Raw genomic sequence first — 23,360 nt, forward strand, 5'->3', positions numbered from 1 at the left:
AGATAGCTAGAATCTCAGCTGCCATAAAGCAGGACAGGACTGCTGCTTACAATGGGGATCAGATAGGATCTGTGCAGCCACTGGGACAGAATGTTCTGTTATACAGATAGCTAGAATCTCAGCTGCCATAAAGCAGGTCAGGACTGCTGCTTACAATGGGGATCAGATAGGATCTGTGCAGCCACTGGGACAGAATGTTCTGTTATACAGATAGCTAGAATCTTAGCTGCCATAAAGCAGGACAGGACTGCTGCTTACAATGGGGATCAGATAGGATCTGTGCAGCCACTGGGACAGAATGTTCTGTTATACAGATAGCTAGAATCTCAGCTGCCATAAAGCAGGACAGGACTGCTGCTTACAATGGGGATCAGATAGGATCTGTGCAGCCACTGGGACAGAATGTTCTGTTATACAGATAGCTAGAATCTCAGCTGCCATAAAGCAGGACAGGACTGCTGCTTACAATGGGGATCAGATAGGATCTGTGCAGCCACTGGGACAGAATGTTCTGTTATACAGATAGCTAGAATCTCAGCTGCCATAAAGCAGGACAGGACTGCTGCTTACAATGGGGATCAGATAGGATCTGTGCAGCCACTGGGACAGAATGTTCTGTTATACAGATAGCTAGAATCTCAGCTGCCATAAAGCAGGACAGGACTGCTGCTTACAATGGGGATCAGATAGGATCTGTGCAGCCACTGGGACAGAATGTTCTGTTATACAGATAGCTAGAATCTTAGCTGCCATAAAGCAGGACAGGACTGCTGCTTACAATGGGGATCAGATAGGATCTGTGCAGCCACTGGGACAGAATGTTCTGTTATACAGATAGCTAGAATCTCAGCTGCCATAAAGCAGGACAGGACTGCTGCTTACAATGGGGATCAGATAGGATCTGTGCAGCCACTGGGACAGAATGTTCTGTTATACAGATAGCTAGAATCTCAGCTGCCATAAAGCAGGACAGGACTGCTGCTTACAATGGGGATCAGATAGGATCTGTGCAGCCACTGGGACAGAATGTTCTGTTATACAGATAGCTAGAATCTCAGCTGCCATAAAGCAGGACAGGACTGCTGCTTACAATGGGGATCAGATAGGATCTGTGCAGCCACTGGGACAGAATGTTCTGTTATACAGATAGCTAGAATCTCAGCTGCCATAAAGCAGGACAGGACTGCTGCTTACAATGGGGATCAGATAGGATCTGTGCAGCCACTGGGACAGAATGTTCTGTTATACAGATAGCTAGAATCTCAGCTGCCATAAAGCAGGACAGGACTGCTGCTTACAATGGGGATCAGATAGGATCTGTGCAGCCACTGGGACAGACTGTTCTGTTAAACAGATAGCTAGAATCTCAGCTGCCATAAAGCAGGACAGGACTGCTGCTTACAATGGGGATCAGATAGGATCTGTGCAGCCACTGGGACAGAATGTTCTGTTATACAGATAGCTAGAATCTCAACCATGTGAATGATTATTATAGTGTATGTTTTCTTATGTTTGTAATATTCCTACAAACCAGCGGGGTTCATCCAAATTCTGAATGGCAAAAGGGGCCCCAACTATTCTGAATACCTGTGCTTTATCTTTATATCAAAGTGCCAAAGAAGAGCTGTTGCTTAATCCTAGAATTCATTATAATCAGAGAATAACTAATAACTGGACAGTACTTACTTGGAGCCTTAATAATTTCCTTCCAGCAACTGTACAAGTGTCAGGAGCCTAAGTCGTAAAGTGACTGTAGTAAAGTGACTGTAGTAAAGTGACTGCAGTTGACATTGATTAAGCCCAACGTTCTAATAAAGAAACATCTATTATGGGGAACAAAATGCATTTATTATTGTCAGAAATACCCATTTGATACTTTAATGTGTCAGAAAAGACATTGTGCAGTGTGACCTGCTGTTTGATAGTAGGGGGCTAAGAGGGGCCCATGGAGCTGCAGAGATTTCCGCTGTCATTAAGAGACACCCGCCATCCACTTACTGTACTCGCTGCTAACTGTCACGTCTCAGAGATGGGGAATAAAACTGGAAAACCAAACTAACCGTGAAAATGTCTTTGTATTGTAAGTTATTATTTATGATCTGGGATGGAATGTGCGGAATCTCTGTCGCTGGGTTGTAACATCCCAATAATAATCATCTGTTACTGGGGCTTTAAAGGGATTGTTCAGCTTTAAATTAACTTTTAGAACAGAGAGGCACATGGTGGGACATTCACTAAGATTCGTAGTTGCGCCAGTGTCCGCTTCGCCAGGCGCATTTTCTCCAGCGCTACGCAAATTCACTAAAATCCAAAGTTGCGCTCAGGGGAAGCGTAAGGTTGCGAAGTTGCAGTAGCATTGATTCGCCAAGCAAAGCGAAGTTACGCTAGTGATGGTTAATTTGCATACGGCGCCAAATATTCGTATTCGTAGCAGCACTACACAAGCCTGGGAAACCTTCAAAACAGCAAATAAAATGTTTATTTTGCCCTACACATGTGCCCACTGTATAGTTAAGTTGCCATGAGTCAGGAAATGTAGGGGGGAAGGAGGGGAGCCCCAAAAAAATTTACGATCTTTTTCAGCCTATCACCCATAATAAAGAAAAATGCCAGTTCTAAGTTTTTGGGACTTAGAAATTTTTTTAACTATTTTTGAAGAAATCCCTGTCTACTCTATTGCACTTCGCCTGGTCTGAGGTGGTGAAGGAAGTCTGGCGTAAAAGGTAGCGTTCAGAACACTGCGCGTTAGTGAATTTGTGTAGTTACATCCGTTGCGCAACTTCGCCAGGCGTAAGGGTGCGAAGTAACACTAGCGAAGTTACGCCAGTGTCCGTTAGAAGTAACGAAAATGCCCAACGCTAGCGAATTCACGCTAGCGTTAGGCGCTTCTGCGCTTAGTGAATTTGCCCCATGGAGATTTGGGTAGACTAGTCGCCCAGCGACAAATCGCCTCTTCTTCGGACGACTTATCTCCCCCCGCTGCTTTTCCATCAGCTACAATGTAAATCGCTAGTGGGGTGGCACTCGGAGCGATTCGTTTTCCGAAGTTTCCTCGTGAGGCAACTTCAGGCAACTTCGGAATATGAAGCGCTCCGAGTGCCATCCCACCGGCGATTTACATTCTGGCTGATGGGAAGGCAGTTCCGGGAGATTAGTCATCCAAAGAAGGGGGCGATTAATCTCCCCGAATCTCCACATGTGTCTCTGGCCTTAGTATGATGTAGAGAGGGATATTCTGAGACAATTTGCAATTGGTTTTCATTTTTTATTATTTGTGGTTATTTAGCTCTTGGTAGCAACCATACATTGGCATGGTTATTTTCCTTCTTCTGACTCTTTCCAGCTTTCAAAGGGGGGTCACTGACCCCATACAAAAAACAAATGTTACACATTTTGGGGGTTATTTACTAAAGTCTAAATGCCAAAAACTCAAAAAATCCGAATTACTATAAAATCTGAATTTTTAGTGAAAAAAAACCTTAAATTTTTTGGGATTTATTAGAACCCGATGATGGAAAAAGTCAGAATCTGAAAATCCAGCATCTCAGACCTGCCGCGGTTGCAGTAGCATCACTAGAGGGGGCGTGCCCTGGTGCATGACGCGCAGCCGGCCCCACCCCCCTCCGTACGGCCGCATTTATCAGTGGCGCACCTGCTACCGGGGGGCCAGAGGGGGTCGCACTCCCTGCTCCCCCTGCGCGGTTGTATATAATTCAACGGGAGAAGTCCTGAAGATATCCTGATCTGCGCTGGGTTTTGTGCAATACTCCAAAGATTTTGTGGTTTTTTTTCTGAAAAAATTTGGAAAATGCGGAAAATTTGTTTGATTAAAATTTTCGTACGATTTTTTTCCAGCCCAGGACATTTTCAGGAAAATGTATCGATAAAAAGGGGAAATAACCCGTGTGGATTTCGTCGGAGTAGATTTCAGAAAATAATGAAAAATGTTCAGATTTTAGTAAATAATCCCCTTATTGTTATTGTTTCTTTTTTATTCCTCATCTTTCTATTCAGGCCTTTCCTATTCATATTCCAGTCTCTTATTCAAATCAATGCATGGTTGCTAGGGGAATGTGGACCTTAGCAACCAGATGGCTGAAATGACAAACTGGAGAGCTGCTGAATACAAAGCGAAATAACGCAAAAACCACAAATAATAAAAAAATGAAAACCAATTACAAATTGTCTCAGAACATCCCTCTCTACATCATACTAACAGTTCATTTAAAGGTGCACAACCCCTTTAATATATCAACTATGACCCATATGAAGCAATACAACTATACAGAGAAGGAATGCTCTGGGCACACATTTACTCAAGTCAAACAGGCACATGTTCAGCATATGTTGCAGCCACAGGGTTGTTCTTATTTTCTCTTTATTGCTCAATGGCAAATGAAGTGTTAATCTTTGCCAGCAACGTCAGTGGCTCATTTGGCCTCATTTATATCATGTGGGTTCACCTCTGATCTTGCTGATCCCAGAATAAGCCTGTTCCCCTCACTCTCCCAGGCACTTTCCCAGCATGTTAATGAGATGACTTCTGACTTGCTTTGTCGCCTTTCTGGACATTGATGAATGGAGTCATGGAGCGAGTGTACGCCCAGCGCTGTGCACATCCCTTACATTGTGACTATGATAAATACGTGCAGCTAGCACTCTAAATACTCACGCACATGATGGCCGTAAAAAGTAAAGTTATAAAAGAGGAGATGCAGGGAATGAACAGAGCAGGAGACCTCCTTCTCCCCCATTATAACACTAGAGATAGAGGGATGGCTTCTGTTATGCAGAACGCTGGGAGCCTGAAGTTTTCCGGATAACAGATATTTCCATAACTTGGATCTTTATAGCTTAAGTCTACTAGAAAATCATATAAACATGAAATAAAGCCAATAGGCTGGTTTTGCCTCCAATAAGGATTAATTATATCTTAGTTGGGATCAAGTACAAGCGACTGTTTTATTAGTACACAGAAAAAGGAAATCGTTTTTGAAAAATTGGATTATTTGATTATAATGGAGTCAATAAGAGCTGGCCTTCCTGTAATTTGGAGCTTTCTAGATAACGGGTTTCCGGACAACAAATCCCATTCCTGTACTAGTGGTTTGATACTGTACAAGAAGCGACACCTATTAAAAAAAAGGCTACTTCTGTTCTAGGATATGGATGTTCCCCAAGGTCCAGGGGTAGGAATTTCCATTAAAGGATAATTAAACCTTTAAAATAAGTTAATGTAAAATTGATAAGAGGGATCAATTTGGAGCTGTTTGCAGCCTTCCTGACATTCAGGTGTTTTAGCTTGTATCGAATTAGATTCAAATACGATTTGAGTTTTCGGGTCAATCCTATTCAACGTAATTTTCAAAATTCAGGTTTTTTTTTTTTTATAAATTTCAATTGGTTGAATTTCGAGTTCATGGGAGTTTATGGGAGTTTATTCGACCTTTGATAAATTTGCCTCTAGATGTAATATTTTTCCTTCCTTCCTTCCTTCCTTCCTTCCTTCCTTCCTTCCTTCCTTCCTTCCTTCCTTCCTTCCTTCCTTCCTTCCTTCCTTCCCTCCCTCCTTCCATCCGTCCTATACTTTTCTTCCTTCCTATACCTTCCTTCCTTCCTTCCTTCCTTCCTTCCTTCCTTCCTTCCTTCCTTCCTTCCTTCCTTCCTTCCTTCCTTCCTTCCTCCCTCCCTCCCTCCCTCCCTCCCTTCCTTCCTTCCTTTCTACCTTCCTTCCTCTGCTTCCTTCCTTCCTATACTTTCCTTCCTTCCTTCCCTCCTTCCTTTTCTTCCATCCTTCCTATACTTTTCTCCCTTCCTATACTTTCCTTCCTTCCTTCCTCCCTCCCTTCTTTCCTTCCTTCCTTCTTTCCGTTTTCTTTTTTCCTTTCCTTCTTTTCTTTCCTTGCTTTCTTTGCTTACTTCTTTTTTCTCCATCCTTTGTTCTATTCCTCCTTCCATTGAATGTGATCCTTTTACAAATCTTTTAATATCAGGTGCCATTTACAAAGTGTAAGACCAGTTGCAAAGTTCAAAAATCCTGCCATCTTTGAACCCTTCCTTCAAGCCTATATGAATAGTATCAGGTGTCTGTGGTCTGTTTTGGAGACCTATGGGTGCCCCCACATGTGCAGTACTGCCTGTTTGTTCTCTTGCACTTCAGCTCTTGAACCTGAGCACGTTTCTGTAACATACATTAAATATCATTGCCACTATTACCCAGGTATATTTGGGATGCTCTCTACGTTGTTAATGATACTATATGTTAACGAAAAAATCTAAAACATTCGCAAACCCTGTGAGATTTCAATAAACCCTTCTTAAAGTAGTAAGTAACTGGGCTTGGTGTAGACAAGGTTTAATTGCCATTTAATAGTTTATAATAGAGAAATATAATAGAGAAAGTGCGTGTCATTAGACTATACCATTATTTTCAAGCTAAAAACAGCAGAAACATAAATGTGTTTGTTTAAGAGTTAAGGCCCTTGTTATACACAGTATTTGTCCTGGAGTCTTTTTCAGATTGGTGCTCATCAATCCATCTGTGTTTTGTTCATTGTCACAAATTGCTTCTCCAACAATACTGAATGGAGAGAATTAGCGGAGTGCTGCTTATTCTTCATGATCCCTCTGCACTTCCCATCAACACGAATTCTGATTCCTTATATGTTTTTTGCCATAAGGATTGTTGGGAAGAGGAAAAGTCTGACTAAACAGAAAAAAACACGCCCTGTGCTCTGATTGGCAGATGCATCCTCCTATCTCAAAGCTCACAGCCTGTGCAATGGAGGAAGCCCCTCCCACCTGACACACTACAGAACAGAAAGCACATTCTGCATGGGAAATAGCAGGAAATAGCAGGTGTGGGGTTAAAGGGATTCGGTCATGATTTTTATGATGTTGTTTTTATTTCTAAATGACACTGCAAATAATTGACTGTACAATATAAAATGTCATTCCTGAAGCAGCAAGTGTATTTAGTTGTAATATTGGTGTGTAGGTGCATCTCAGCTCATTTTGCCTGGTCATGTGATTTCAGAAAGAGCCAGCACTTTAGGATGGAACTGCTTTCTGGCAGGCTGTTGTTTCTCCTACTCAATGTAACTGAATGTGTCTCAGTGGGACCTGGATTTTACTATTGAGTGTTGTTCTTAGATCTACCAGGCAGCTGTTATCTTGTGTTAGGGAGCTGTTATCTGGTTACCTTCCCATTGTTCTGTTGTTTGGCTGCTGGGGGGAAAGGGAGGGGGTGATATCAGTCCAACTTGCAGTACAGCAGTAAAGAGTGATTGAAGTTTATCAGAGCACAAGTCACATGACTGGGGGCAGCTGGGAAACTGACAATATGTCTAGCCCCAGGTCAGATTTCAAAATTAAAAATAACAAAAATATGTTTACTCTTTTGAGAAATGGATTTCAGTGCAGAATTCAGCTGGAGCAGCACTATTAACTGATGCGTTTTGAAAAAGAAAATTTTCTCATGACAGTATCCCTTTAACATATAAATACAACTTGCCACGTTCATTGTGGGTAATGGCAAATTGCGTCCACAAAATGTCACTTTGTCTAGTGAGTAAATACCAGTTTATATCTGAGGGTCCCTTTGGTTGAACGTTGAACTCCCAGATCCCCAGTCAGACACTTACAGTTTAGTTCAGCCAGAACTGAAAAGTTGCTTTTTTTTTCTAATTCCAAATATCGGTCAACGGCGTTCACTGACCCGAGAGAAAAGAAGCTTTTATGTTTTTTCCTTGTCGTCGTGAGTTGGGAGTTTGGATTTGTACTTGAACTCAAATACTATTTTTAATAATAACCCGCGGTGACAAAGAGACAAAATAGAAAGAAAATCACCCGGGGAACTTTTTCGCAGCAGAAACACCTGACATTTTTTAATTTAAAAAAAAAGAACGTCCCCTTGCGACGGCACAAAGAGGCCGAGCTCAATGATAAATCTTCCATTTGTTGTTTGACACAAAGGCTCAGCGTGAAGGGAAAAATAACACATTTTATATGGGGGTCGGCAAAACACAATTCATTTCTGACCTTTTTTTCTGTGGGATTTGGGCAGGTTGGATAACAAGCTCGGCACAAGAGCTGGAACTCCAGGTGGCAAGGAATGGAATATACTATCTGCTCTATTGTGTCTTGCTTTGAAGGAGAACAGGCAGTTGGTTGGGACCTGGATAGAGATTACCCAGCATTTGTAGGGAATTGTAGGGATGGGTGAATTTATTCGCCAGGCGCAAATTCGTGGCGAATAAATTTGCGAAACGCCTGTGAAAATTTGCCGGCATCAAAAAAACGGGCGCCGGAGTCAAAAACGTCCGCCGGCATCAAAAAACAGGCGCAGGCGTCAAAAACGAGACACCGGCGCTGCTTCGCGAATTTTTTCGCCGTTTTGCGAATTTCCCGCAAAAACTGCGCAAATTCGCCCATCACTAGTAGGGACATTTAATGCTAAAGTTTTCCTACGAAAAGCTTCTACGCAGGGCAGTAACTGTACTTATATAGATATTATTATGTGTAGACTGTGAACAAGATTATGGAGCTGTTTCTGCTGAATTGTGCTTAGTAGAGGTATGGGGCCCTTTATCCGGAAACCCATTATCCAGAAAGCTCAGAATTATGAAAAGGCTGTTCCCCATAGACTCCATTATAAAACATGAATCTAAATTTTTAAAAATGAATTCCTGTTTCTGTGTAATAATAAAACTGTAACTTGTACTTGATCCCAACTAAGATATAATTAATCCTTATTGGAAGCAAAACCAGCCTATTGGGTTTATTTAATGTTTATATGATTTTCTAGTAGACTTAAGGTATGAAGGTCCAAATTATGAAAAGATCCATTATCCAGAAAACCCCAGGTCCTGAGCAGGACAACAGATCAGAACAACAGATCCTTTATCTGTATAGAGAAATAATTAGGCTAGCATGGGTTTATGGGATCTCTCTGTACAGGCTATGAACAAACTTAGGGACTGTTCCTGCTGAATTGTGCTTAGTACAGGGAATACCTATGTACCATAGTTTTATGGGATCTCTCTGTACAGACTATGAGCAAACTTAGGGGCTGTTCCTGCTGAATTGTGCTTAGTACAGGGAATACCTATGTACCATAGTTTTATGGGATCTCTCTGTACAGACTATGAGCAAACTTAGGGGGCTGTTCCTGCTGAATTGTGCTTAGTACAGGGAATACCTATGCTGCCATAGTTTTATGGGATCTCTCTGTACAGACTACGAGCAAACTTAGGGGACTGTTCCTGCTGAATTGTGCTTAGTACAGGGAATACCTATGCTGCCATAGTTTTATGGGATCTCTCTGTACAGACTACGAGCAAACTTAGGGGACTGTTCCTGCTGAATTGTGCTTAGTACAGGGGAATACCTATGTACCATAGTTTTATGGGATCTCTCTATACAGACTATGAGCAAACTTAGGGGCTGTTCCTGCTGAATTGTGCTTAGTACAGGGGAATACCTATGCTGTCATAGTTTTATGGGATCTCTCTGTACAGACTATGAGCAAACTTAGGGACTGTTCCTGCTGAATTGTGCTTAGTACAGAGGAATACCTATGTACCATAGTTTTATGGGATCTCTCTGTACAGACTATGAACAAACTGGGCTACTCCTTACTATGTGAAAACTTGGAGAAGAGAGGGCTGTTCCTGCTGAACTGTGATTAGTACAGTGAAATACTGATAGTATTATCTTTCTGTACAGACTATGAGCAAATTTTCTTGGTTGTTCTTCCTACTGATGGGCCGGGATACTTGGCTTTCATTAAAAAAAAAAAAAAAAAACACCAGCAGCCTAATTTAGGTATGAAACTGAGAAGGCACCAACTTCATTCAACTCTACTTGAGAAACACAGACTAACAAACAAAACTCCCTTTCTATGAATCTAACTGGAAGGTGTAATAGTATTTAGCTAAAAACTGGATGTATTTGTGCACTACATTTACTACACGTATGGGATTAGTTATCCGGAAACCTGTTATCCAGAGAGCTCTGAATTATAGGAAGGCCGTCTCCCATAAACTCCATTTTAATCAAAAATTCATTTTTTGTCTGTAATAATAAAACAGTAACTTGTACTTGATCCCAATTAAGATATAATTAATCCTTATTGGAAGTAAAACAAGTTTATTGGGTTTATTTCATGTTGTGGGGGTCCATATATCAAAGGTCAGATGATAGTGGTTTTAGAAATATCATTACATTTATTAAAAAATCCAAATAAAAAAAGTACGACTGGAAAGTTACGCTGATCGATTCTCTATAAAATATGAATACCTTGAAACCCTCTAAAAAAATATCAATTATTAATAAAGTTCTAATTTTTGGAGCTTTTTTTTTAAAAAAAATAGAAAACCACACATTTTTGGAGATTTGTGGAAGAAATCGAAATTCTGTTGTTAGTAAATGGGCCCCTTAGAGTTTGGAGATCCAACTTAGGGAAAGACCTGTTAACTGGAAAACTCCAGGTCCTGTGCTCTGGATAACAGGTCCGATCCCTGTATGAACTACCTTTATCCACCTGCTCTACCTTCATAGTTTTGCCTTTTATTAAAGAACCTATTTATTAAACCTTGATTTTTTTTCTGGCAGTGTTTTTTAGGGGGGAAGCTAGAAATTTTTCAAGGTAAATTTTTTTTTAGAGATTTACCCCAAAGCTGCTAAAAATCCAAAAATGTTCCGTCTCAAACCTGTCGAAGTCACGTAGAAGTCAATGGCCTTGAAGTTGTTTCTTGGCATCGTGATCTGCGCTGGATAATCCAATAAAATTGGGGTTTTCGTCTAACAACAACGCCGTAAGTTTGATTTCTTCCTTGGCGGAGCTCACACTTTTCGGCATTGTTGTTATGTATACGCACCCTTGGACTGGGCTGAACTGTAATTTTCACTCTATTTTTGAACTGGTATTTATTTCACGAGTGCTTATAGAAGTTGGATGTACCATCTCCTTTTCTAGTTTCCGTTTTTTTGCAGCGAAAATTCGATAAAATCAAGTTTTCGGAGCGTCAGTTGTACGATACAAATTGACGATTTTGTTGCGATGTTTTGACACTCAAGAAAAATTATTCATAAATGCGTTAAATTCATGGAAGGGAGTTTGGTCGGATTTGTTTTAATAAAAAAATCAGATAAATTCGAGTTTTAGTAAATGTGCCCCTTAATGTAATAACTCCAGCACTAGTGATGGGCAAATTCATATACCAGACTCAAATTTGTGGCTAATTTCTTGAATTTTTTTTTTAAACTGGCGACAATTCTGACTCCGGCGACAATTCCCACGCCAACGACAATTAAAGACGCCCATTGACTGGGGTTGACACCTTTTTAAAAAAAATTACCGGCCACTGGTGGGGGCCAAAAATAAAGGGGCGGAACGTGACACAAAAAGGGGCGGAGCCAAGGGGGAGTAGCGTCAAAAAATAGCTGGGCCACCGCCTGAAGCCGACAAAAATGTAAGTTTTCATCAGCCGGCAGGGGATTTTGTAAATGGTATTACAAATTACCGGCAGCTACATTGCCGGTAAATTTGTAATACCGGCCCCGGCCCTGGCAGGTGTTTTACCGGCTAGGCTGGTAAAATCATGGCGGAACTACCGGGGGAGCAGGGGGTGCGAGCGGGCCAGGGCCTGCACCCCCTCAGGGTCCCCCCAGCAGTCCGTGCGCCACATACAAATGCGGCCAAATGTGGCCGTACAGAGGGGGGCGGGGCCCGGCTGCGCGTCACGCACCAGGGCCCGCCCCCCTCTTGGATCGCTACTGGGTAAAATACCGGCCGGGTGGCAACGCTACCATTGACACTAATGTGTGTCAAATTGTTTTGGGAATCTTTCGCTGTTTCTCGAATTTTCCGGCGAAGCGATACAGGAGAAATTCACCAATCACTATCCAGCACCAGATGTCTTTAGTGAATCATCTGGCACACACACACACACACACATACACACACATACATGTTCTTTGTGCGGCAGAAACATGATTACAATTTGCTCGCCGTCTCGGTGTGATCAGACGCAAGAGAAGAGAGTGAAAAGCACCCAAGTAAGACTTTATAGGTGTCAAACAGCTCAGAGACGTCCAACCTCATCTCCCGGGATTCCCCAAAAGTATTCCCAGCTATAAATAGCGGCACCCTCCAGCGCTTTCTGGAAAGGCGGGTGGTTGCCGGAGAGGAAAAACATGAATGCGGCGTTGCTAAAGTTTTATTTTGGTTTAATGAGACTTCACGTTTGTACATACACAGCAGACAGGTCAGTCTATTGCCTCATCACTGACCAACAAAAAAAAAAAAACCCTCGCCCCGTCCACTAGATTTGGTTTTAATGAGGCCACTGGGGAAATTAAATAGAGTTTAAATGTTCTCATTGTAGCCGTAGTCTCAACTGCTCCGAAGCTCTCGCAATATCCTCTCGGCTCATTATCAATTCTCTGTTAATCGGAAGGAATAAACGAACGCTTTCGTACAATGGAAAACAAAAAAAGTTTCTGCAAATTTGGACGATAAAGTTAGGGCCCTGTTTATAAAGGATTGCGAAGGGGAATTGCCTATTAATAAACCATCAGTACGTAGGTTTGAAGGCAAAGATTTATGGCTGTTGGGATGGAATAGAAATGCAGAAAACAGTAACGTTAATAAAATCTTTCAGCGATTGAGAAATGTGTGGGAAAACAAAAAACAAAAAACAAAGTTCCTTAGGAAATAATAACCAAGTCTGTTTCATCCGAACTGTAGCTGTAAATATATAATATAATATGTATAATAACGGGGAAGCTCTTGATCCAATAGGAGGAGATGAGAGTAAAGTCATCAGACAGTTCAACAAGCAGTTTTATAAGTAGGAGAAGTTGGAGAAAAGACCAGTTTTCCAGTTTACAGATATTTGAGGACGTTTACTCTTGACAGGTGTGAAAAAAAAGGGGTTAACCAGGGCTGGAAGTAGGGGTGGGCAGAAGAGGCACCTGCCTAAGGAGCAACACTGTGGGGGAGCCGGGGCAAGTTCACGATTCTTCTGCTCACCCCCCAGTCTGGATTCCCTCCCCTCTGCAGGTCTCACCTACACCCTCTGTCCCTCGCTCCCCTGTCCCTCCGTCCATCCCTCCCCTGTCTGTCCCTCCTTCCAGTGTCCCAAACTGCCCCTCCGCTTCCCTTTCATTGCACCTAGAGTTGCCACCCAGTAAAACACCTGCCAAGGCCGGAGCCGGTATTACAAGTTTACTGGCAATGTAGTTGCCAGTAAATGTGTAATACCCTTTAAAGGGATACTGTCATGGGAAAAAAAATGTTTTCCAAAACACATCAGTTAATATTATAGCACTATTCCAGCAGAATTCTGCACTGAAATCCATTTCTCAAAAGAGCAAACAGATTTTTTTATATTCAATTTTGAAATCTGACATGGGGCTAGACATTTTGTCAATTTCCCAGCTGCCCCCAGTCATGTGACTTGTGCCTGCACTTTAGGAGAGAAATGCTTTCTGGCAGGCTGCTGTTTTTCCTTCTCAATGTAACTGAATGTGTCTCAGTGGGACCTGGATTTTACTATTAAGTGTTGTTCTTAGATCTACCAGGCAGCTGTTATCTTGTGTTAGGGAGCTGCTATCTGGTTACCTTCCCATTGTTCTGTTGTTTGGCTGCTGGGGGGGAAAGGGAGGGGGTGATATCAGTACAACTTGCAGTACAGCAGTAAAGAGTGACTGAAGTTTATCAGAGCACAAGTCACATGACCAGGGGCAGCTGGGAAATGGACAAAATGTCTAGCCCCATGTCAGATTTCAAAACTGAATATAAAAAAATCTGTTTACTCTTTTGAAAAATGGATTTCAGTGCAGAATTCTGCTGGAGCAGCACTATTAACTGATTCATTTTGAAAAAAATGTTTTTTCCCATGACAGTATCCCTTTAAAAAAGCCCTTGGTCTGCCCCCCAATTCACTCAGAACTTACCTTTTATGTGGCCTTCTGGCCATCTCATGATGTGGCTCCGCCCCATTTTGCGTCACTGTATATGGCTCCACCCCATTTGTTTGCAGACTGCTCCTTTTGTTCCCACCCACCAGCCGGTTAAACCCTAATTGCACGTATGTTATGGTGCGCGCACATATGTATGTACACAAGCGGGTGTAGTTCTGGCCTTAATTGATTATTAACTTTGTTATTTGTGATCAAAAAACACAATGAATCAAGGGGGCAAATTCACTAAGCAGCAAAAATGCGCTAGCGACGCCTTTGTCGCTCGAATTTTCGCCAGGGCGCCGCTAATTCACTAAAATCCGAAGTTGCGCTCAGGGAGGCGAACGGTAGCGAATTTGCGCAAGCGTTAATTGGTCAAGCAAAGCGAAGTATTAGTTTAATCTATAGGCCCCTGGCACCAATGTTTTTTAAAAAATATTTTTTGGGCCCCAATTTTTTTTTTAACTTGCAAAGGGGGCCCTGGCGCCAATGTTTTTTTTTTAAACTTATAAGGGGGTCCTAACCATCAATAGCTTTTTATAACTTGTGTGTGTGGGGGGGTTACTTTTTAGTGCTGATGTCTGTGTGGTCTTTTAACTGTGCTGTGGAGTGGGCGGGGCCCAGGGGTCCCCGAAAATGTTGTTGTATGGGGCCCCGTGATTTCTAATAGCGGCCCTGCTAGTGCCTATTATGCACCATTATTTTCCTAATAGATTGTAAGCTCTTTGGGGCAGGGACCTCAACTGTGTATTCAAACACCAAAGCACTTAAGCCTAGGCTGATCTATTTTTACTGTATAACTTACAATAACTATACCAATGTTTGAGCCTCTTGTAAAGCACTGCTGCCTTATGATCTCTTACTACCCTACCATAGGATTCTGGGAATATACAGTATTTATATATATATATATATATATATATATATCTGGTAAACATAACATATAATGGTAAGTTTCATGCTGCATTAAATAAGTCATTTACCTAAAGTAACGTTCTGTTGTGGTAAAAGGTCTCATGTTCCCAGCCTTCCCTGTATCAGCATAACATGAACTTTACCGGCCCAGCAAACTATTAGAATATATTATTGCTGCCAACTCCCAGCCATATTCTCTTTCTTGCGCCCATTAAGGGAGAATAAATATTGATTAACATCGCATATTTCAGCAATGATTGCAGCAGCGTGCCCGACTGCTATATTTGGGTTTAGTGCTATGGTTGACTGGTCAGTGCTTACAGAGGAAAAATTTGACATTAAGAGGCAAATGATTGAGATTGATTTTATGTTTAAGATACTATGGGGTGTAAATACATTGGCATGAACAGGTTGTGTTTTTCGATCGCGGTGGTTAGAGGAGCTTTATGCATCAATTTGCCCCACCCATAGCACCTCTGCTTTATTGCTGCCATGTTTACTGATCTTTACTGAACCCCTTTTGGGGCCTAGGGCTTTGTTCTGCAAGTCCAACGCATTTCGCATTTCGTGCACAGAGTAGAAAAATGTATACAGGTATAGAAAATGTTAAGCTGTTTGCAAAGGATTGTACTTCATTGCCCCTCAGATATAGTAAGGATGTGAAGAAATGGTCTCACCAGTAAAGATGCAACTTGGATCACTTTAAATTCCTTTACATACAGTGGTCCCTGTGGGGTTCTATCTCCATACTACATCTTCTTTACACCACAAGTGGTTGCAGGGCTACTATATTGCCCACAGTCAGTTGCAAAAAAAAAAACCCATTCTTCAAGGCACTCTCAATAGTTTCACTCTTGGTCTTTCTAAACAAATTTTGCACAGTTGGATCTCCACAAGTTGGAAGCCTTTCAGGGCCTGTAGGAGGCAGTAAGGATGTGAAGGAATAGTCTCACTAGTATAGAGACACCTCAGTGAAATGAATCCCCCCAAGTGGAAGCTTCTCAGGGAAGTAAAATATCCCCTTTCCAGCTTGTGGTCCCTATTCTTGACAGCTGTTGAGTTCTGACTCTACATCTCCTCTGTGGAGCTTTTACCACTTCCATATAGTCGTGTTCGGTGCCAGTCAGTCTTTCAAGCAAGTTGAGCCTAAAACTTGAAGCCACTGCCACCACCAAACCAGGCGTTAGCTCCAGGGTTCCCACATCGGCCAGTGTCTAGCACCATAGTTCAGTAGCACTGGTAGAATGAAGTGTGAATGTGTCTCTCTCACACCAAACCCAGTAACAACACCGTTCCAGCTTAAAAAATGGTGGTGATTGCATCTACACTTTACCATCATAACAAGAGAAGGTGCCACAAGTGACTAATGTAGATAACTCACCACGTTGAAGCAGTGGTCCAGGTGCACCATCCCCAGACCCTCAGCTTGGGGAGTGGAAAACCATCAACAATATTATCTAAAAAGTGGGGCCTCCAGGCACTCTAGGAAATTCACAGGGCCACAACTATGTAGTAAAAATTTTAATTTAATAAAAAAAAGTAAGCATCTTCATTGGCCCTATGCATTTCGTGCCCTATACTCACTTAATCATGGGCAAAGTGCCTATAGGTCATGAAATGCGTTGGATCAATGGAGATGTTTCTTTCTTTTAATTAAAAAAATGTCAAGAAAAAAAGTAAACATCCCCATTGGCCTTACACATTTTGTACCTTATAGGCAATTAATCATGGACAAAGTGCCTATAGGTCATGAAATGCGTTGGATCAATAGAGATGTTTCTTTCTTTTAATTAAAAAAATGTCAAGAAAAAAAGTAAACATCCCCATTGGCCTTACACATTTTGTACCTTATAGGCAATTAATCATGGGCAAAGTGCCTATAGGTCATGAAATGCGTTGGATCAATGGAGATGTTTCCTTCTTTTAATTAAAAATATGTCAAGAAAAAAAGTAAACATCGCGATTGGCCTTACACATTTTGTACCCTATAGGCACTTAATCATGGGCTAAGTGCCTATAGGTCATGAAATGCGTTGGATCAATGGAGATGTTTCCTTCTTTTAATTTATAAAATGTCAAGAAAAAAAGTAAACATCCCCATTGGCCTTACACATTTTGTACCTTATAGGCACTTAATCATGGACAAAGTGCCTATAGGTCATGAAATGCGTTGGATCAATAGAGATGTTTCTTTCTTTTAATTAAAAAAATGTCAAGAAAAAAAGTAAACATCCCCATTGGCCTTACACATTTTGTACCTTATAGGCAATTAATCATGGGCAAAGTGCCTATAGGTCATGAAATGCGTTGGATCAATGGAGATGTTTCCTTCTTTTAATTAAAAAAATGTCAAGAAAAAAAGTAAACATCCCCATTGGCCTTACACATTTTGTACCCTATAGGCACTTAATCATGGGCTAAGTGCCTATAGGTCATGAAATGCGTTGGATCAATGGAGATGTTTCCTTCTTTTAATTTATAAAATGTCAAGAAAAAAAGTAAACATCCCCATTGGCCTTACACATTTTGTACCTTATAAGCACTTAATCATGGGCAAAGTGCCTATAGGTGAATAAGAATGAATCACATGGGGTACATTGACTGACCGGGGTTGCACACACAAGTCATTACGATTATTTTTAATACAAGAAGGATTCTGTCCCTATTCTAAGAGGCAGAATTGATTTGGAAAAGTGTTGTCCTGGAAACTATCATTTAGGAGTTTAATCTGTGTCAGCGCTGCGCTCGTAGCGATATACTCCATTAGTGACACACACAAATTAAGAGTTTAATTTTGAATATGACTGGAGGCCAGCGGTAAATTCTGTTTATATACTGTAACGCTGCTTTGGTAACATTCATCCCATCTTCTAAATCAACTGCAAACGCTGTAATTCTGCACAAGTTTAATGAAGTGTGAAATATCTAAAATTACTGTTTATTATTCAAATAGGCTACTTAACAGCGACTCAATTGGCTTCTCAAGTCTGTTTGGGGAAGAAGGTGTTTTATTATGTGTACGTTCAGATTTTGAAGCTCCTTCGTCCGGCTTTTTAACGACCTAGAAACAGGCTCGTTGCTGGCGTTGGTTGGGCGCTGTCTAATTCCCGTTGGTCACACCTTTATGCTGTAAGCATTTCTGGCTCTGTTTTGTTTTACTAATTGCATAATCACCTGCTTTATAGAAATATGCTGTTCATTTGCATAGAAACAAAGAAACCAAAAGCATCACTCAGTGTTCCTCAACCTAACAATGTTTCCATGGTGCAGCCAACTTAGTCAGGAGGGCTCAATTACACCAGAGCCGCAGTTGCAGTAACACAAAAAATAGATGCAGACCGTACACCTAGTCGTTGCATGTACCGAAGCCTTTCATTAAAGGTACTTGTATTCTAATGTGCTCCTTACACCTCCTTATAGTTGTACATGGCACCAAAACTCAGGGCCGAAACTAGAAGAAAAGGCAAGTGCAGAGGATGCAATGGCCCACCTACCCACCATTCAGTTTCAGCAGCTAAAGTGCAGGAGGTGACATAGTAACATAGCAAGTTAAGTTGAAAAAAGACACATGTCCATCAAGTTCAACCTTTTATGTCTATGTATAACCTGCCTAACTGCCAGTTGATCCAGAGGAAAGCAAATAAAACCCTTCTGAAGCCTCTCCAATTTGCCTCAATTACTTCCTGACTCCAAGATGGTCATCGGACCAGTCCCTCAATCAACTTGTACTTTGCTTTATCTTTTATAACCTTGTATTCCCTCACTTGCTAAAAAGCCACCCAACCACTAAAAAGGCATCAAATCCCCTAAAAATTCATCCAACCCCCTAAAAATTCATCCAACCCTTTAAAAAGCTATCCACCCCCTAAAAAGCCATCCAATCCCCTAAAAAGCCACCCATCACCCTAAAGAACCATCTAACGCCCTAAAAGTCATCCAAATCCAACCCCTAAAAGTCCATCCATAGACTGGCCTTGGGCACCTTCCCAACTTGCACTTGGCACCAGTATTCAGGGCCAAAACTAAGGGTAGGCAGAAGTCCCAAGGGTGCAACAATACCAGTCACATACCTCTTCTGTCCACCTACCTGTCATTTGGATCTAGCTCTTCTATAACTTGGCAGTGAAACAATGAAGGGCAAGAGGTGATGCATGGACTGGCCTTGGGCACCCTCCCTACTTGGCACAGCACTGCCAGTACATCTGTCCTTCCTCCTACACAAGTACATCTATAGATGTGGGAGATCCCCAATTCAGAGAATTGCTTCAAACTCACAAGCACAATTACATGCTTATTTATAAATCAGACACAACCCATCCTTTCAGCCAAAAATCCACTGGAATTGTGGAGGAAAAAAATTGCACTGTGGGTAAAAAGCAGTGCAAATTGTACTTGAACTTCACACATTGCACTTGTCGTTTATAAAGTATTTACAGGGGAAATTATTTGGTTGCACCCACAAAAATGTTGTTAATTTGAGGGAGAGCAAAATTATTTAAACAAACTTTAGAAGAAAAGAAAAGAGGCAATCAGTTCTTTAGAGGGTAAATAATATAATATGTGAGTTCCAGTGATCTTATGTTCTACCCCTAACATTGATATCATTTTACAGTTGTGATGAAAATATTATGTTGAACTTAACATTAGGGATATTTTATCTATGTATTCATTAGACTATAGACTCATTTGTACAAAATTAATTATTGTCAATCATACCAGATAATACCCCCTAAAATTAATTTCATGACTTACATTAGAAGTCCTAGCACTTAACAAAATGTGTGCTATAATAAAGTAACAGTGACCTGGGCTCTCTAACATCCATAGTTATATTATACAAGCAGATATATATTTTTCTAAATTTTTTGGAAAAAGAAAAACTTGATCGAACAGAAATTTTTTTTTGTAAAATTACATCCGTTCCCTATCGTCTTCCATTAGGCTTTACAATCATTATACGCAACCCCCTCCCCAATTTTATGTTCAGTATTCCCAGCTGCTGCAGCAATCAAGATTCCTTTTTTTTTTTTTTCAAAAATCAATAAAAATGTGAATCGGGAAAAAAAAGAAAGTAGATTGTCGTGATGTTGAAACGACACCTCCCAGTAGCATATAGTGAAGCTCACCAGGTTTTAGTGGCTGATTTTTGATAGATACATCTCAAAAATGAGACTTCTGGAAAACTCGATTTGTAAACATTTAAGAGTTTGTCTATTTGCCGTAATTTTTTCAAATCAAAAAAAAATGTTGGCTAGTCTTGCTGACCAGAAGAAGAACTCTACACAGAAAGTCCAAAATCCATCAATCTTGATGTCTATGTTTGGCATCTATGGTCCAAGTTCTAATGGGGAGTCTTTTATCAGTAACATTGTAGTGACCCATGCCTTGGACCATTGGCCTAATTTCCGAATGGTCATGTTAATTAACCTGATAATCATTTCTAATACAACATTACATGTCTACATTGGGAGTTCTCTTGGTCTTATGTCCAAGAGAAGTCATTGGCTTTGAACATAAGCCTCCTTTCTATAGAAGCTATTTAACCAATGGGGTATTCTTCCTCCCTGTTGTTGAACTACCAACATCCTTAGCCAGTTCAGCCTGTTATTTATGGAGAACAGTTGTCAAAATATTGAAAAATGAATATAAATTTAAAGTTAGGAGTCTAGGAACCTGTACAACTGGGACATTTACTGACCTGCTTAACTTCTACAGAGGCCCAGAGAGCCAAGTAGATTTCTTTGGGCAGCTCTGGGTCATCAGCCTTATGGGCAGATACTACTATAGAGCCCCAGGTCATATGGAATCCAATACTTGTGGAAGGGTTATGGATAGTCATTATTAAAGTTTTGTGTCTAATCACATTTTTATGATGATGGGCATGTGGATTGTAGGTTATTGTCTCATATTCTTTTAATGATGTTGTTGCTAGTAATGGGATTCCAGTAATTATCAGCTGCTTTTAGCATATGTTTGTATTGAATCATCAGAAATTATGTATCCTAATATACATATTTTATACATTAAATTTTGGAGATCTTTGTGCATTGGCATCCTCATCATTTGCTCAACCGGGTTCTGTTGACCTTTTGTTTAATAGGCTGTCAGGACATGGTGGGAGTTGCAGCTGAAATAAGTTGAAGGGCTTCACTATTTATCTCTATTTTTCCATTAGCAGGGGGTTCTTCCCAGACCTGTAAATGATATTAACTCCTTTGCTCTCGTTCCTTTTCCAGAAATAGCTTCTGTCTAGACTTCCCTTCAATGGTGAGACCAAGAAGTGTGTCATGGATGTGAAGGAAAGGAAACCGTACCGATCTCTGACAAGACGCCGAGACACCGAACGACGTTACACCAGCTCCTCGGCCGAGAGTGATGAAAGCAAGATTCCCCAGAAATCTTACAGCTCCAGTGAGACTTTGAAAGCTTACGACCAAGACTCAAGGCTGACCTACAGCAATCGTGTGAAAGACATGGTCCACCAGGAAATCGATGAATTCTGTAGGTCAGGTGAGTCTCGATGGCTAAAAGGCAGTTCTATAGCTCATACTGACAACAAAATAAGGATTCCCACCATTAGAAATTAAAAGATTTATGGGTTTCATGGGACTAAGAGATGTTTAGCAAGCTTCTCTAACTTATTGTGGAGGTTTCTTGATTGTGGATGTCCCTTGATGGTTGGTTGTATCATTTGTTTACAGTTGTTTTAAGACTTGAAAGTAGGGATGTAGCGAACCGCCGATAATGTGTTCGCGAACGCCGTTCGCGAACACCGGCAAAAAATGCGAACAGTTCGCGAACAGTTCGCGAACTTCGAACATCCGAAAATCGTTCGATTCGAACGATCGAAGGATTTTAATCGTTCGATCGAACGATTTTCGTTCGAATCGAACGAGAATCGTTCGATTTTAGCGACCGAATGGTCGAATGGTCGAACGATTTTGACGCGAACGCCTATTGGCGAACGTCGCGCGACGTTCGCGAACTTGCGGCGGACGCGAACAGCCGATGTTCGCGCGAACAAGTTCGCCGCAGAACAGTCCGCGACATCCCTACTTGAGAGTCCTGCTGCTCAATAGCCAGAAATCTGATTTAGTATATATAACTGAATGCTATTATTTTGGCTGTTTTGACTGTTTGATTACAGGCCCAACATAGATAGCACTGGAAATGAAATACCTTATTCATAGGGAGTACTAAAGAACTAGCACCCACTGCTAGAGGAAGCCATGGAATTACATCTTCTCAATGGCGGGTGCTAGTAATAGGACTCTGGGTTGATACACTAACCATGGTGCCATAGCAAACACAGTCTCTGTAACTTCTATAAAGAATGCCTTGCGCTCTGCACAACCTTTTTAAATGTGTCCTATGGTCCCTTTTAACAGTGAGAAGATCAAAGTAAGTTTGGAACTATTATTTAGAAGGCCAACTCCTTGGCCTATGGCCTTTCACTTGGTGTTGCTATCTTACCCTTCAGTATGTGGTATGCTCCAATCTGCTCACCTTCTACAGATACTGTATGAGATCCACTATCCACAAACCCGTTATTCAGAAAGCTCCAAATTACGGGAAGGCCATCTCCCATAGACTCATTTTAATCAAATAATTAAAACATTTTAAAACGATTTCCTATTTCTCTGTAATAATAAAACAATAATAAAACAGTGCCTTGTACTAAGATATAATTCATCCTTATTAGAGACAAACAATCCTATAGGGTTTAATTAACAACAACAAAAACAAATTACGGAAAGATCCCTTATCTGGAAAATCTGTTGTCTCGAGCACTCTGGATAACAGGTCCCATACCTTTATTTTTAATTCAGAATAACAAGCTAATGAATTTTATTTCTGGAACCCAAGCAAGCAAATAGATGCCACTATATAAATCCTAATTTTATAAGCGGCACCATGGCAGATAAAATGTTACTAAAGACGTTTATGATATGATGGACCCTATAGTCTTTATACTTTAATCTGATTCTCTTTCTCGATACAAGGAGATTTTGAGCTCTGCATAATGAGCTTTTCCTTCTGTGCTGCCTGTGCTTTCTGACATGGTATAGCTAAGTAGGGGTCACTTGTAAAGAGACAAGAGTTCATGTTCATGTTTCACAAGAACTACAGTATTCAAAGAGAAACAACTTTGGTACCCTATTGTTGAGATAAGGTGCCCATACATGGACGAACATTGAGATTCTTGTAGCTCATTGGCATTAATATGCTCCCTCCCCAATAGCTGATCAGGCCTTCATGAGATATCATTTGGGTTGGATGGAAGATCTTGTCAGCCAAGAACCCACATCAGGCCCAGGAAAACAGTCAATGATTGGCTGAATGATCAAAGCAGACTGATATGGTTCATCCCCGCCTCTAGCAACCAACGCAAGCAAAGACCTGCTCAACTGGTGATCTGGATCCAGAAACGTATGGATGGCTTTATTTAGTGATGTAAAAATGTTCAAATAAGACCT

General features: G+C 41.1%; 1 protein-coding gene across 5 annotated transcripts in view; it reads left to right on the top strand.

The window, feature by feature from the left end:
• Window positions 1-23,360, top strand: part of LOC108708803 (teneurin-4) — an 878,105-nt gene that overhangs the window by 475,374 nt on the left and 379,371 nt on the right. For all 5 annotated transcript variants that reach the window (XM_041582864.1, XM_041582866.1, XM_041582867.1 and 2 more), the window contains one exon: window positions 21,120-21,393. In XM_041582864.1, the coding sequence (XP_041438798.1) occupies window positions 21,171-21,393 (223 nt within the window). In that variant the 5' untranslated portion in view covers window positions 21,120-21,170. The remainder of the gene's footprint in view (window positions 1-21,119; window positions 21,394-23,360) is intronic.

This window comes from Xenopus laevis, chromosome 2L, assembly GCF_017654675.1.
Source record: "Xenopus laevis strain J_2021 chromosome 2L, Xenopus_laevis_v10.1, whole genome shotgun sequence".
In the NCBI taxonomy this organism is placed as follows: Eukaryota; Metazoa; Chordata; class Amphibia; order Anura; family Pipidae; genus Xenopus; species Xenopus laevis.